We start from the raw sequence: 16,457 nt of genomic DNA, 5'->3' as shown, positions 1-16,457 counted from the left end.
GTAGAGTAAAACTTGAATAATAAAACAACTTTGTAGTTTTACCGTTTGTGTTATATTTACATGAACTCATCTCACCAACTCAATGTGTGACGAGCTGAGCTTAAAGGTATGTTATATTCTGGTTTAACTCAAGCTTTAGCACCAAGTGAAATAAATTACACATTCCAGCCTCCCAAACCACAGCCAACACCAATTTTCCATAATGTGTCCAACGATATGAAAAATGAGAAACATTTCCATTCAAATATAAACGTCAACCGTTGGATATGAACAAAAATCTAAATGATTATAACAAAACTTTGCCCCTTCTTTTTAGTAGATCAAACATATCCGTCGTCATGTTGATCGTTGAAGATGTCCTAGCGGTTCTCCCATCCGTATCTTTTGGCCTTTTTCAACACAGAAACTGAAATCTGATGATGACAATGCAGGGGCTTGGAACACTAGCACCACTGTTGATCCCATATTAAACACACCTACCTGTAAACACAAATCATATCAACCATCAACACCGACTTTTATTTTGTTTACTTTTGGTATGCACTTAATTAATGTCGGACCATCTTTGTTATTTTAATACAAGCTCATGATTTAAAATAGGTAAAAACTAGTCAACCGGCAAAACCAAACCATTAAATGGCCTAACCAGCTGGGTGGCGGGACAGGCGGTTTGGTGGTTTGATTTTTTGTTTCTCAAATTTGTAGCCAGCGGTTCAAATTGTGAACTCCTCTAAAAATTGCCTTGACAGAGAATTCAACTGATAGCACATTTTTATTTCAGCATGCATTAATGAAACAATCTAACCTCGTCTCCTTTCTTGAGCAACACTCCTGTGCCTTCAGGTTCATACACCCGCTCTTCAGGAGCTTCTGATTGTAGCAACTTCTTTCTCGGTTGGTTTGTCTTCAAATCAGGTTCAATGAAAAGCTGCAATATAGTTTAAAATGTCAATTCTGGTTTTATTTAATCTCAAACAAATTGTCCCTCAAAACTTGAATAATATCATTTTCATACTCTTTGACATCAATACCCTTTTCTTATTTCAGGACCATATTATTTTAAATAACGTGTAAATATAAAATTCAAGTGTTTTGAATACACATATATAATAAAATATTTGGCGGATGGGTAAATATGATATTATTACAAATTTTGAGCGGTAGGTACGAAAATGACCAAAAAGAGTGATCAATAAGCCAAGTTGAAAGTTACCAACTGCACTTTATTCTGTTCAAGGATTTAGATTATTTTAGTCACAATATTTAACGCAAAAGTATGTGCCCATGTACAGATTTCTTTGACAGGTCAAGTCAAAAACTCAAAATCAACCCAACCGAACTCAACCCGTTTCACCTTGTACTATTACCAGCAAAAATGAGCCTTTTAACATGTTTGTCACTTCTAGTAAAACTCATTTGGAAACGCTTGTACTGTTTCATTTCAAACGTATAAAAAAGACTGAAAGGAAGAATAAACAAAGAGATTTTACAACCTCAATAGACCCAATATTTGTTGCACCTACTGCAGCCATGGCTATATAACCTTCTTGCCATTTGCCTTCAAGTACAACCTGGTAACAAATTTATCAAGAGCAAAAAACTGTCACATGATTACATTAAACTAATCATTATACAAACACATGTGAACACATATATATAAGCGCAGAGGATTTATAATTGACTTCCAAAATTACCCTTTCGTTCTCGACATAAAGATTTTTTATCGTCCTCGTAGCGCGCTCATTCACAGGGTACAACCGACCTGAAGAAAAAGTGGCATCCATAAGTTAAGTAGATTAAGTTGATCAAATATGAATTTAACTTCTCTTAATAGCAAGGGTATTTTAGTCGATTCACAAATCCGCCTGTTTTGCCACCACATTTGATCATTCAACTTAAATTTTTAGCTTATTAACCCAACTTTACAACTAAAATTACCAGAAAAATGGCGCCGAAGAAGTACATTCCAATCAACTGGTGAGTGAATTCGATGATAATCTCCTGGCCTCAGGTATATAACACAGTAAAAAAGGCCTTTCATTGGTCTGCAATTAGCCAATATACGATCTTTAAAATGAGCGGTAATATTATTAACTGTTAGCAGTTAAATATAACATTTACCGTGATGAAGAAGATTCCCTAAGTTTTGGTGAAGCTAATGAAACTCTCCACCAAGATTTGGAACTATCATCCTTGATAATGTTTTCTTGCTGACTGTCATCTTGTTCATGTATGTCTGTCGAAGCCATTAGAGGGAGAAATGAACCTGCACCTAAAAGGGAAGATACAGAGTAGGAAAACCCTTTAACTTGCTCTATCATAGCACCTTCTTTCAGCTCCCCAACTCTTACAATGGTACCATCAACTGGACTGGTCTACAATTTTAGAAGTTAGATTACCAACAAGTTCATCATTGTATGTACTATGAAGACGAGCAATTTCAAGTTTTAACAAATCATAAGTAAATAACTATATGATATACAAGCAGCTGGTTACCAGTTACCAGACTATGTGGGTCAGAATCTACTGATCTGCAGCCTTCTTTTAAAGAGCGAATAAAAAAATCTTTAACTGATGCATATTGATCCAAAGGCAACGCCACTTCTTCCAGGTCTAAAATTAAAAGTAGAAACAGGAATTGTTAGTTTGTTACTTGAAATTAAATGTACCAAATGTCTTTGTTTGCTCTCTTACAAACAATGTGTTTGCTTTTGAAGGAACAAATTAAATAAATGAATAATTAAGTATTCCATATCGGCATAACATACTTGAATGAAACGCACGGGCCCAAGCTCTATGTGCATAAGGGCGCAGCCAAACAGGAAGTTCCTGGAAAATAACAACAGAAGGTTAAGTGGTTAACTCCAAAACAGTGGGATAAATCATTAATGAATAATCAAAATATTATTGGAAGAATGACAAATAATCAAAATATAGTGTGTGCATACAATTTTCCATCAGCTTTGCTTTCAGCATAGTGTATTAGTGTGTGCCCGGGTACAGTATATTAGGCTACCTTTATACTTATGTTGTTTAATGTAAAAGCTAAGACAATGCTTACTGTTGTGATAATGACCAAGAGTTGCTATTAGTATATAAATTCATGCCATAGTTATTAAAAACCCTCGCTTCTTGCGCCTAGGCCCATTTTTCAGGTGAGACTCAATAAATGCGCTTCTAGTTCCTAGGCGAGCGCTTCGGCATTGTCTATGCCAAGAACTTGAGAACATAAAAGCCGAGCAAAAGAAACGCAAGGGTTGCTATTGAAACTTAGATCTAGGAGAAGTCAAAAGGCATTATATTGATACATTTTGTTATTCAAGTTTTGGAATCGCATTTGAATCTTGACAATTTTAGAATTTTTGGCACTCATTAAATGATATTAAATGTTATATAATAGCTTTTGCTTATTTTATTTTAAGAATAGTATTATTTTTAATATACATAATATGTTTTAAATGTTTTATTTAAGTGCGCTTATTTTTCCTCAGGCCCTCGCTTTTTTTGTGCCTAGGCCCTAGGCAAGGCCTATGCGCCTTGACTTCGCCTGACGCATTTGATAACTATGATTCATGCAACTAGTTGTTTGCAAACTTGATGAACCAGCATTTTCAACACCCAACTAAACTTGTAAATCATAAATCATTGTTGACTTGTTACATTGAAGATGGGAATTTAAAAGTATGTAACAAATTAATCACATTTTCTAGAAAAAGACAGTGTCTACTCTATACACACCGTCTGTCTTGAGAAGGGATAAAAAGAAGACAAATCAAGTGGTGCCTTTGGATGTTAAAGAAACAGATGCTGCATATTAACCCATTGAATATTTCTAACTTAACAACAAAAGTAATATTTTCTGTTATAAGAAGCCCATACTTACCGTGCCAGACAAAACTCCCCAAAACCTTGAAATGGAGCGCAAAGGCAACATATTCAGAAATTTAGCCTACAGTTAGCAAGAAGTATAACTCAAAGGCAAGATAGATAATACAAAATGAAATCAAGATAGAAAGAATACTTTCACATCTGGTTGGAGTTGAAGTTCAATTCCATTTTCCTTTGCCTCTTGAATCTGAATATGCATGCCATGTAAGAAAATATGTATACATGCATGTCTTGTATAATTAATTTCAAATTTGACATACTTTCTTGTCGCTGTACATACGTCTAGCATGAAGAGCTCCAAGCATGAATATAGTTGCCACAGTTGCACCAGGCACCAGAAAAGGATTGCCTGCAACGCAACGCATTAACAATCAGCTCTGAAACAAGGCAACATTGGTATCGAAAATGATAACTAGCAGAGGTGAGGTGCACAACCCTAAACCGGTTTGAGTTGGTCAACACCGGTTTGTGGTGGTTAATTGACCGGCTTATGATCACTTAAGTTATTGATTCTTGAAAAAAAGCAAGTTAAGTGTCTCTGAGGGGCACGGATGGTATAACAATAAGTAGTGTAAAATTTAGCCTTTTTCGGCTGAAATTTGTTATACGTAGTGTAAAATTTAGCCATTTTCAGCCGAAATTTTCATACGCAGTGTCAATTTAGCCGTTTTCGGCCGAAAATTTGAGCACGGCCCCTTCGTTTGTGAAATATTGTATACATTTTGAGTCATGTCTTAGTGCAAGCTTCGCCACTGGTCACCCACCCTCTGTCTAATCTAAGCTAGGAACTCTACAGCAGGCCAGTCCGGAACCTACCTAGGGTTCCAAATCATTAATCAGGTTACCTTTAGAGCTGCTGAAGGAAGCTTGAGTCTGCAGATTCCTCCTGATGAAGAAGAAGAAGAAGGTAGTAGAGCGGATACGCTGCTGATGATGATGATTGAAGATTGCTGCTGCAAATGGCGACAACCTAAACTTCATCTTTTCTTTTCTGCTCAAGGACAGAGATATTATGACTTATGAGTATCTATTATTATTATTATTATTATTATTATTAGCTAGCGATGGCCGCTGAAGAAGGAAGGGGTTGTTCTTTCTAATAAAGATGTCAGTCGGTGTGCCGTTAATTAAAGAAGGAAGGGGTTGTTCTTTCTAAATACACCTGTTTGAAGCCCTTTCTAACAAACAAAAAAAATTGTAACCCTTTACCTAATTTTAAGCCCATTTAAATATCTTAACTCAAAAACGTAGGGCCCATAATTTTGCTCCCCCTTGGCCCAGGAATTCTGGGCATGGCCTAGAGCGTAAACAGTTACCATCGCTAGGCCACCACATGGGCACATGACCACTAGTTATCCTATCCTGCATACTACAACCGGCAGCTCAGGTGGCAATGCTGCCGAGCAACCATCCTTGTATCACCGTTGGTTCCATGCCATTGCTTAAAATCATTTCCACTCTAGTTGTCCATGGCATGGCCGAGCACCCTCGCCCGTCGCCACCATACCATCGATTGCTATCTAGCCAGCTCTCTTATTAGCTGTCGCTGCCCTATTGTCTTGTGGCCAACCATTCACGCCAACGATCAAACCAATAAACTATTTCCCCAAACAGACTAACAAAATTATATGAAACAAAAACGAAATGTATTTATCATATCTTGGTTTCTGCTTGTCTTGGATCGCTACACAAATATGACTACCAAGTTTTCTGACCCATGATCGTCCTCTCCAAACTAGTTATTAATTATTTACCAAAAGCTCTCGCAATTAATCACAACTTTACAAAATAAGCCCCTCGTGTGTTGTACAAAACTTAAAAACTAATCTTAGTTGTATTTTAAAATAATAATAATAATAATAATAATAATAATAATAATAATAAGAGCTTAGATTTATAGAAACAAAAAATGAAAAAAGAGCTGTGTTTTTACATGAAAATTTGTCACCTATGATCACATTGCCACATCAACATGACATATCCAACTACATTTAAGCACTATATAATGCAAATGTATATAAGGTTTTAGTGCATCTTTCTCTTCACTTTACATATACTTCAGTCTGCTGAAGCAAGCAAAGCAACTTAACATCACCCAACATGAAACCTAGAAAACATTCTCCTGAGAATACTAAACCCAACTGCAATAACCACCACCGCCATTATTTTCTTCGAAGCCAGGATTCTCAAATTCACCCTCACACCATGCTGTCTCATCAACTTCACTGCCTCACTGCCTAACATCATCACCCAGCAACAAACCACATGCATCATCAGTCTCAAAGTATCCTTAGCCCCATCAACATTAGTACTCGCATCACCAGAAACATCCACATAGGACCATGTAGCAGGACCCACATGCCCATTTTCCCTACAGTCGAGTCCTAGAATACCGTTTAACCAACCAGAAAGTTTCACTAGAACATTGACTAGCCATGCCACCTCATCTTTGGAGATTGGTCTCTTCATCCAGTCACCCTTGTACCTGATGTCTGTTGTGGGGCGGTTTCCAGCGGTTCTTGGTCGGAATATTTCATGTTGTGACTTTTCAGGTTGTTTGCTGGCTGCGTGTATAGGAGAAGATGTTATTATACTGCCGCCAAATAAGCAACCCATTCGGGCCTTTAAAGAACTTAGAAGCTGTGGGTTGTTAGCAAGGTTTTCATGTGAGATGACTTGAAGCTCAGACTCGGCTCGCAGAGCAAGAAGCTGCACAAACAACAAAAGACTTGTTCAGTAAACAGGTGACGAATAGGCCAGGTCGGGTCGTGTTGAGCCTAAAATACTTGTAATTCTAAAAAGATTAAAACTGTAATAAAATGCTTTAGTGTAAATGAACCGAACGTTCAGTGAACTGTTCGAGGAAGTTCGTTTATTTAATAAACGAACCACCATAAACACATTCTGCTGTTCACTTAGTTAAACAGACAAACATGTGTCCCTTTCAATCATTTATGTTCGATCATTTAAATTCGTTTATGTTTATTAATCTACATTAATTTATGTTTGTTTGTTCACATGTTCATTAAAAGTTTAGGTTTGTTATAATATATTCTATAGATTTATAAAACTGAAATATCACCAACTGTAACTTAGTATAGTTTTATTAACTTTTTAGTTTCAACATATTGATGTTTGCCATCTTGTGCAATTATGTTTGTTCATTTACGTTCGTGAGCAGTTCATTTATGCTATTAACAAACATAAACAGATACAAACACACTTCATTTTCTTAACAAATGAACACGAATAAAAACTCCGTTTGTTTAATTGTTGGTATTTGATTAACTTAACGAACAAAAACGAACATGCCCTGCTCCTGTTCATTCGGTTCGCTTACAAGCCTGTGCATATATTTAACAATTTCAAGTGCCATCAGACTTGTTCGACCAATTTCCTTAGATAAATTTCTTTATTTTATCTGTCTGGCACGTTCATAAAAAAAGGACTCAAAATTAGGAATCCTACCATTGTAGTTAATAGCCTAACATATAGTTAAATGACTAAACAAGATAAGCGTAACAAAAACAGGACAAAAACAAGACCTGTAAAAGTTGCTGCCCACCGTCTTCACTGGTGCTAAATAGTTTCAGATCTTTATTCCAGTTTTCATGCAAGAACGATCCATCAGCATCAGTTTCAGATAAGCCATCCTCCCAGTCCTAGAACATCAAAATTCAAACTTCCTACACATTAATATCATATCCAAATTCCAGATAATTGTCAAAAAATGAATCACTAAGTAACTGAAACCTGCATAAGTTGGTTTTCATTCAACATGTTTGCTGAACAAACAGTGCAAAATTACCTGCAACTGTTCACGTATCGAAGGAACGAATCTGTATAATGAATTGAGCATTGATTTGGATAATCCTGCTGGATTGGAATGAAAAACGATGTCTACGTTTTTTATGAGATCCATGAGTTCCTTAGACAATGTTAATATGTTTACAACCTGCAGAAAACAACCAATCAGACATATTTTCAAGAACTTGCAGTTGCACAGATGCACATTACAACAAAATGGTTATCATGATAGAATTAGAGCAATCGAGCAAACCTTTGATGCCATCTGCACTATAAGTTCTGGATCAGTGTGAATGAACTTATGAGCAAACCCAATGAAGTGCATAACCAAAGAACTATAGAAAAGATAGTTTGATAACACAAAGCCTTGCCAAGATGATGAATATTCACGTGCATGAGGCACATTAACTTCCTTCATAGAATCACTCTTCGTTTCACTAGTCTCTGAAAATTCATCCAAACTAACCGCCCACGGTTCCATGTAGTTCACCCAAAGGGAAAACACCTGAGACACATTCTTAACCGAAGTTTCCACTGGACAGAACAGAAACGTTCTCAAAATGTATCTGTAAAGTGGCCTCTGGACACAAGAGTTCCAATAACCAAGAGATCCCATACCAGAAAACATATCCCTATACTTCATATCAACAGAACCAGTCCCATTCCAAGTCACGGCTTTACTGACTTCCACCTGATTACACACTTCGACGCTATTTGGAACTAAACTTGAATTCAAATACTTCACAAACACATTAACAACCTCACCCAAACCAGCAGTAGGAGGCAGTTCAGCCAACACAGACCGAATCGGAAGCACAACACCAAGCGACTTACACTGCTTAACCGCCAAAGGCGAGAAATCATTATCCACAATCCAGAAATGAATAAGTGTGTGAACAAAAAACTCTGCATTCTCAAGAACCAAACTATTATAACTCGAAGAGTAATGCAGCAACGAACTCCGGTAAGGCGACTGAGCACTCAAATCATTCAACGGCACAAAGAAACGAAGATAAGCACGCAAAACCCTAACATACAAATTACCACCACCGTCCCCATTCTTCGGCTCATTTCCGCGAGTTTTATTATTACCGAAGCACACCGACGCCCAATTCTCTAACCTAAACCTTTTACTAACACTAGAGCTAGCCGTAGCACAATTATCACTAGTTCCCTTGGAAAGCGGATAGTAAGCAAACCAAAACAAGTAATACTCCAAAATGTTTAACTGAAGCGAAACCGAGACACCGTCTTTAAGCCTGCCTCTGAATAACGGGCAGAAATCAGGTAAAGCATCACATAAACCTGAACTAGCGTTTTGCAGGGTTAACCGAATCCATTCGGGCAGGCGTTCCATGGGAAACACGTATTTAACAAGTGATAGCCTATCAACAGCCGTGACGGAATTTAACAGGACGCCAGAGGGAGAGAGAAGATTGAAAAGCTTATCGGAGAGGTGGGTATCCGTTAAGACGTCAATCCAGGCATTAGGGTTTTGAAGCTTGTGTTCGTCGAAACCGAAGAGTTTGCAAATTAGGGTTGGGAAGGTGATGGAGAAGAACCAGCGGGACTGGTCGGGCGAGTGTCTGTGGAGAAATGACTCGACGGCGGCGCAGGCGGCGGCGATTTGGTCCGGCGAGGAGGCGGCGGCGATGGAGGAGGCGAGGTCGGTGGATTTGGTTTGGGCGTCTGTGGCGTAGGAGTGGGGTATCATTGTGACACAGGTATCTATGTATGTATGTAGTTTTAGAGAGAAAGAAGAAAGAGAGTAATTAGGGCAAACAGAAGGGGAATTTTGAAGGTTTAAATGGCGGGGTTGAGGGATGGTGTTAAAAGCGTGGATATTGCGACTTTGATGATGTGGCTGTGGCTCCCACACCTTATATTCTTACTTTCGGCCTTATCGAAACACACTGCGCTTTATGAAATGTGATGAATAAATAATAAACCATCCAAGGAACAAGAATGTTCGAGTTACAGCATTTCCATACCCATACCCTCTTGTTTGTGTAGGTGACATTTAACTAACTTTCTAATTTAACAAATTTCATTTCATTATCTAATTTTTAATTTTTTAACAGGAACGATAAAAAATATATTATTGATAGAAATTCAACTCACTAACAAACTTACTTTCAAAGGGAGATAGTACAAATGACAAAACATAATTGTTGATTGATATATTAAATGGAGATAGTATGAATGACAAAACATAATGAAATTACACGTGACAACATGTTTATACAAACACGTTATGTAATGTTAAACATAACTAATTTGGGAAATAACGTGGTCTATAATGGTCATGGGAATAACGTTGTTTGTGATAATCATGGGGCTATTGTGGCCAGAAAGGGAGCCACAATAGTAACTAACTAAAGTTGAGTATGGCCTATGAGTTAAGTTCTGCTGCAACTTACTAAACTAAAGTTGAGTATGGCCTATGAGCCAAGTTCTGTTGCAACTAAACAGACTAACTTGATTATGATATGAATGCCAAGAAATTATTGTGATTATACATATTGTGGGCAGAAGTGGGGCCACAGTGATTGATGATACGTGATAAATACTATATGTGTGTGTGTATACATATTATATGGATAGGCTTAGGAAATACTATGTGTAGAAACTACTAATTATTTGTGTATACACTGTGTAATGTTTGAGTTTACGTGAACCGTTGTGGGCGGAAGGGGGGCCACAGTGGTTAATTTTACGTGGAAAATTAAGGCACGTAGTACGAACGAACAGTCACGATTTTATCGTAATTTCAAACTTTATCATAAACTTATACACATACATATGTGTATACAAAGACATAGATGTACATATATAAACGTAAATACATTTTCTTACATATGTGCGTACATACAAGCTATGACTGTGTGGTACACAGACCTGATTTCGTTAAAAATTATGTAACTCACCAACTATTCGTAGTTGACTTGTTTTATCATGCTTTCAGGTATTCAGAAAAGTGAAGTAAGGTGCTTATGTGCTATCTGTTTGAGTTTTGATCAATGTTACGTAAACTGGTACAAGCATTTGAGTTAGAAGTAAAGTAGTTGAAGAGCTAGTTTTGATTGTATCACTTAGTTTGTAAAAAATGTTAGAACGATGTAATATACTGTAAATCAGTTAATAGTGTTTCTTTATGAACAATGTATTTTGATACTAGTTGTGTCTGTTACATTACCGTTTTACTCTTCCGCAAATCGACTAACGGGGTGTGGCATATAATATACAATAAGTAAATACGAACAGGTACGCAAATGGCCCTAAAACTTTTAAAATCAGTAAAATGTGGGGAAGGACTTCTCACCTTGACGATTAAGCGAATAACCGAGAGATGGAATAAACGAGCAAAGTTAACAGGATGATTTTTCTAATCCAACCAGACTTGAGACTTATACAAAATAAAATAGAGTCAAAATAGAGAATATAGCCGCTGGAATCAATCCAAACGGATGTATAGAACTCCGGTTATGAGGTTTTCAGTAAATAAGCGAGCTGGTAGTGACCAGAATCCGAACAGCGGGTCGGGAGTTGGGTTTTGGTCAGTGCACTCAAAATCTCAAAATAAATCGAAAAGTCTTCTGGACCGAAAGCTAGTTCCGACCAAAAATGATAGAAATCGATTGGTCAACTTTGTTGCCCGATTTGTCCTTGAATGGGTCGGAGTCCAACTGACCACCGAGACTTCCTTAATCTGCAAAATTGATTGAGGGCTTTTTTTATAGATATAAATCTACATTATAAGAAGAGAACTTACCCCAGAGATGAATAGAAGGATGAAAAATTCGCGGTCAAAGAGTTCTTGAACTTGAAAGTCAACGTAGCAATACGAACTTGATTAATTCTTGAAGAATATGTTAATGGGAAGATGAATTTCATGGGATTTGAGATGAGGACGACCAACACAAGGGTTTTAGGGTTGGAGACTGTCTTTAGATGATAAATATAAAGATGTGTTAGTTGTTTTAGTAATTACTCGATTAAGGTAACCGAATAACATAATTAAGACAAAATCGGTTCAATTAATTCAAATATCTTGATGTGATAAATAAGAAATAGATATAGACAATTTATAGTAGTAGATTATAAAATAAGTTCCCAAAATTAGTCCATCATATTTTTTTTGGCAAAATTAGTCATTGTAGTTCCCTAAAATGCATTTTTAGCCATTTTAACTTTTAAGAATTTCTAATGACTATTTGGCATGATTGAAAGTTATGAAATTGTAAACTAAGTTAAATACAAGCTTTTATTAATACAGAATACCCTATTTATATTCCCTGGTCAGGTAAACGAATACGGTTATGAATATGAAAAATCTGAAGTGTTTCAGTAAGGTTATTTATTTGTAGTTGCTAATAACGGGATTAGTGGTTGAGGATGACGATTTGTTGTCATTGATGATTTGGATTTGGGTCATGAAGTTAGGGGTAACAGTAGTGATCTCCTTGCTAAGTGGATATACGGCGATGGGAAGTTCCGACAGAACGACGGTTAGTATGACAATAAATGCAGGGAGAGGAAGACAATTTGAAATTTATGAGAATACGGAAAAATAATGAACACATGAGAAACATTCGTGAAAACATGTGGGTGTAGTGTAGTAACTTGTAAAATTTAAATTCTTTGTAATTGAAATTGTAAAATAATTAAACATCACATGAGACTAAAAACATGACAAAAACGAAAATTTAGTAATATAAAATAATTTGTGAAACTTGAGGGGGGTAGCTTGTAACATCATTGGAATTGAAACATTCATTAAATTGTAAATATGAGATGAAATTTGAGAGATGATGTGTGAATACTGACTTTTATGAGGTTACATGCGCGCTTAATTGTAATGAATAAATAAACAATTTTTAACCATTTAGCAAATTGATATTGAGGTTGTGGTCGAGGATCAATTTTGCCAAAAATGATAAACAAAATTTAAACAAACATACTTTTATGTGGAAATTAAAAATTTATGATTGAAATGAAAATATTTAAAAAGTAAAATCTTAGCCCTATACTTAACTTGTTGGTAAAGTAACACATATATGCCTTCATCTTGATCTTCCAGTAAGAACTCTATTTCTCCATAGACTTCCAGATCCTTTGGAAGCTCAAAATATAGAGTAAATTGGAAAATGCAAATAATTTTAAATAAAAAATGACAATTATGATCAAAAGAAGCTAGTAGGGTTCTAGACGACTTGAACGATGAGAAGATGACATGTTCAATAATGTGTAATTGCTCCTTCTCCAATTGTTTTTGTATGTTAGTAACCATTGTTAGAAAGAAGCTCAATGTGAAAATGGTAGTTACACATGTGTAAACAAGTGAAAAGCCTGCTCTTGTAAACATAACGTTTTAAAGTTAGATTCAAATATGTTTTACATACACACTTCATGAAGTAGAATCACATCACAAATTAATATATACCACTGATTGCCTGCCGGTATATTCCTATTAGAGACTTCATTGTTTCTTCATCTTCTCCAAGAATTTTAAACCTTTCATCTTCTTTGCATAACAATAACTAAAAACCCTAATCAACAAGTGATGAGTATATTTCGTTAAAGATCAATTCTTGCTCTCATAGACATGACGTAAAGTAATTTACAGAACAACTATGGTCTAAGGATACTTCGATTACATTCGCCCATCGTGCTTCTTTCTAACAATAGTTACCAACATACAAAAGCAAAGTGTATGTTGGCCATAAATGAAGGAGATGATCAAAACTAAGGAAATGAACTAAAATTCTTTGTCCATTTTGCTTTTCATTAACATCGTATCATTTGATCCATTACAAACAAATACTTATAGCGAACGTAGAGTTCTTCGAGCGTAGAGTTCTTCAATCTAGTTCTCTAGAGCCTTTTGGACCCTTTGGAAGCTCAAAATACAGAGGTGATTGGAAAAATGTAAATAAAAAAAGAAACTGTTACAAAAACAACACCATTTTCCGAAAAGCATTGGATGGTTTCAATTATAGTTTAATTAAGTGTGATGAGAGTAAATGTTTATCTTCAATGAAATAGCACTTCGGATGAACCATTCCACTTGTAAATGGTGGTTACACACGTGTAATTATATTGTGGTTACACATGTCTAAATGAGGATTGGTTACCCAGTTACCCATGCATCCATATTGCATAGCTAGGTAGGATCCGTAAGGCTCTACGGTGGCAATGACAAGTATTCTCTCAAAGGAATGAAGGTCAAACGAGACCACAATTCTTAAATTAAAAGGTGCAATAAATAATCTCATGATAAATCTTCTTTTAGACTTTCATATGGTTGGATGTAAGCCCTATTTGTGATAAATCAAGTGATACAAATGTTAATGAAAAACAAAATGCACAAGTTATGAGGGTTCATCTTGACGATAAACCTGGCATTTCTCCAGAGCCTTTCGGATTCTATAGAAGCTCAAAATACGTATTGATGGGTTTGTTTTGAGAGCAAAGATCATGAATTGTCTAACCCTTTAGTTGAGCCATTCCACCTATAAGACAAAATAGTGATGAATCCGTTCCTCGAAGATCGACTCCCGCTCTCATAGTGTAACACCCCGGCTTTAAGCGGAATACGCCCGGGTATGACGTACAGATCACTCATAAGCTCGTAACACTATTAAAGCGACAATAATTATATTTATTTCATTTCAGTACATCACAAATGCACGATGAAATGATAATACAATAAAATCTAAATTTCATTATGTTGCGTTTCTAATAACCTAATGGTTCAACTACTCTAGTCTTCAATCATTAAACTTCAACATGCAGTACGTTTAAAATAATATATTTTGTCAACAATAATGTTGGTGAGGATTCATAAAGTTTTGCATATGTATAATACGAAAAGTGTAAAATTCACAAGTCAAGATGTATAGTCTCAATCATAAAGTAAAAAAAAAGTAAATACATGATACTCCCGTTCGCTTGACATACGTCAAATCTACTAAGGAACCCCCGTTCGCCGAGCTACTTGGAGTATAGAATATGATAATGATACCGTCATTAACAAATGGACGGCGCAGGTACGTCCCGTCGGACCCTCCCACTTTGAGTATATGTATGAGTCTCCACCAACAAAAATAATAAACAACTAGCACATAAACACATAATGTACAAACAATATGATGCGAAACAAATACATACAAGACACGCATGTGAATTTTAGTTTGAAACATGAAACAAAGTTTGGAACGTGCTACACCCCAAAACGTATAAAAGTAAAAAGGGGTTATGAAAACTCACATTTGAAATCGAAGCGGAAATAAAGATAAAACCGAAATGCGTCAAAGGAATCCGAGCGAACGATCCGTACAAACTATAAATAAGAATAAATACGAATTTTAACGACTCATCTAACGGGATTAGTTATTGTATAAATTTATTTAGGAGTTAGTTATTATTTTATTAAAACTTTTATTAGCATTTTATGGCATGTTATATTATAATATAATATTATGTTTAAACTTCAACGGGATTTTAACGAATTTAAGTTGACGAGGTGAGGTTAACGAATTAACAACCGGGTTATGGTTAAATAAAATATAAGTTATCGAATTAAAACAAATGATTTAAAGCGTAATGACTAAAAGTGAAAGAATTTATTAACGGGTTGACGGTTTATTAATATTTTAATATTAACTTAATCACAAGATAAATGCGAAGTTTGAATATTATAATGCTTACGGAAATTTTTTAACGATTTGAAATATTTTAATAATAAAACTAACAGAAATTATAACGGTTTGTATTATTTTAATATTATTTAAATGGGAGTTTACTACTAAACTAGAATTATTTATTTACCGGAACATAGATTTTAACGGTTGAATGATAATGTATTTTATAAAGTTGACGAAACAAAGTTAACGAAAACTAATGGTAAAAAGTTAGCGAATATAATATTAATCGAGGTTTCAAGGAACTTTAACGAAAACAAGAGTTTGTTTTGGTTGAGAAAAGATAAATATAATTTATAACAAATTTCATTAAATTTAAAATGATATTGTTTAATTTAAATTGATTTTTAACTATTTATCTGATCAATATAATAAACTAAAAGGGTTTAAAAATAAATAAATAAATAAATAAATAAATAAATAAATAAATACAATGGCATGAAACCCGGGTCGTAAATGTCCATACTAACACGACTTTACCAGCTGCTCTATCTGAATGTTTGAGTTTAGAGTAGAAACGAAAAATATATATATGTATCTTGATATCAAGTTCATCTTCTTCAATAATATAAGCCCTAGACTTTCAATTCTTTGATTTTGATCTGTGTATGGTAAAATTTGTTTAGGGGTTTTATCAATCGGCTGAACACAATCAAAATTAATATATCAATTACCTGATAGGGATACGCATTGACGGTGAACCGCGCCTTGCCGGAAAACGAAACTTGGTGATTGATTTAAGCATTCCAGAGAGTATGTTTTATTGATTTGTGGATTGGTACGAGCTTAGACTGTTGATTGGGTCCTATTTAACTACCGATTGAAACGAATATGTGTTAATAGTGTTAACTACATTCGTCCGCTTTTCCGGCGAGTATAACGTAATTAATTGGTGATTTACGGACGTTGTAAATCAATTAATATGTTGATTGTTGTTGATATTGATGTCTAAATTCGTTATACTAAACCAACAGGTCAAAGAGACGGGGTTTACGGCTGAGAAAAAGTCGCTGGATTTATCTACGCCGCCGCCGGAATTGTTTCGCCGGGAAAACGGGC

At 35.5% G+C, this 16,457-nt stretch overlaps 2 protein-coding genes across 2 annotated transcripts; both read right to left on the bottom strand.

The window, feature by feature from the left end:
• Window positions 1-313: 313 nt before the first annotated feature.
• On the bottom strand, window positions 314-4,869 carry LOC143575860 (phosphatidylserine decarboxylase proenzyme 1, mitochondrial-like). Its single transcript, XM_077060121.1, has 12 exons — window positions 4,734-4,869; window positions 4,149-4,237; window positions 4,022-4,075; window positions 3,884-3,949; window positions 2,769-2,829; window positions 2,504-2,613; window positions 2,122-2,375; window positions 1,939-2,045; window positions 1,695-1,762; window positions 1,494-1,571; window positions 806-928; window positions 314-480 (listed from the first exon to the last, which is right to left on the bottom strand). The coding sequence occupies exons 1-12, from the start codon at window positions 4,867-4,869 to the stop codon at window positions 337-339; spliced, it is 1,290 nt and encodes a 429-aa protein (XP_076916236.1). The 3' UTR covers window positions 314-336.
• A 1,080-nt stretch (window positions 4,870-5,949) lies between these two features.
• On the bottom strand, window positions 5,950-9,409 carry LOC143575859 (uncharacterized). Its single transcript, XM_077060120.1, has 4 exons — window positions 7,949-9,409; window positions 7,697-7,843; window positions 7,434-7,550; window positions 5,950-6,597 (listed from the first exon to the last, which is right to left on the bottom strand). Exons 1-4 carry the CDS (start codon window positions 9,407-9,409, stop codon window positions 5,980-5,982), a joined length of 2,343 nt encoding a protein of 780 aa, XP_076916235.1. The 3' UTR covers window positions 5,950-5,979.
• Window positions 9,410-16,457: the final 7,048 nt, after the last annotated feature.

The sequence above is a fragment of the Bidens hawaiensis genome, unplaced genomic scaffold, assembly GCF_021521415.1.
Source record: "Bidens hawaiensis isolate Kalapana, Puna unplaced genomic scaffold, B.hawaiensis_p1.1 tig00027765_1, whole genome shotgun sequence".
Classification (NCBI taxonomy): Eukaryota; Viridiplantae; Streptophyta; class Magnoliopsida; order Asterales; family Asteraceae; genus Bidens; species Bidens hawaiensis.
The sequence above is the reverse complement of the archived record's forward strand: the minus strand, read 5'-3'. Positions and strand labels throughout refer to the sequence as shown.

Bases quoted from the DNA above. Each gene is read 5' to 3' on its own strand.
- LOC143575860 (XM_077060121.1), bottom strand. From the start codon at position 4,869: ATGAAGTTTAGGTTGTCGCCATTTGCAGCAGCAATCTTCAATCATCAT. The intron at 2,376-2,503 runs GTAACTGGTAAC...CTAAAATTGTAG, and splicing joins ATTCTGACCCACATAGTCTG to ACCAGTCCAGTTGATGGTAC. The intron at 2,046-2,121 runs GTAAATGTTATA...GGCTAATTGCAG, and splicing joins AGGGAATCTTCTTCATCACG to ACCAATGAAAGGCCTTTTTT.
- LOC143575859 (XM_077060120.1), bottom strand. From the start codon at position 9,409: ATGATACCCCACTCCTACGCCACAGACGCCCAAACCAAATCCACCGAC. The intron at 7,844-7,948 runs GTTTGCTCGATT...TGTTTTCTGCAG, and splicing joins TAGTGCAGATGGCATCAAAG to GTTGTAAACATATTAACATT. The intron at 7,551-7,696 runs GTAATTTTGCAC...TTGATGTTCTAG, and splicing joins CGATACGTGAACAGTTGCAG to GACTGGGAGGATGGCTTATC.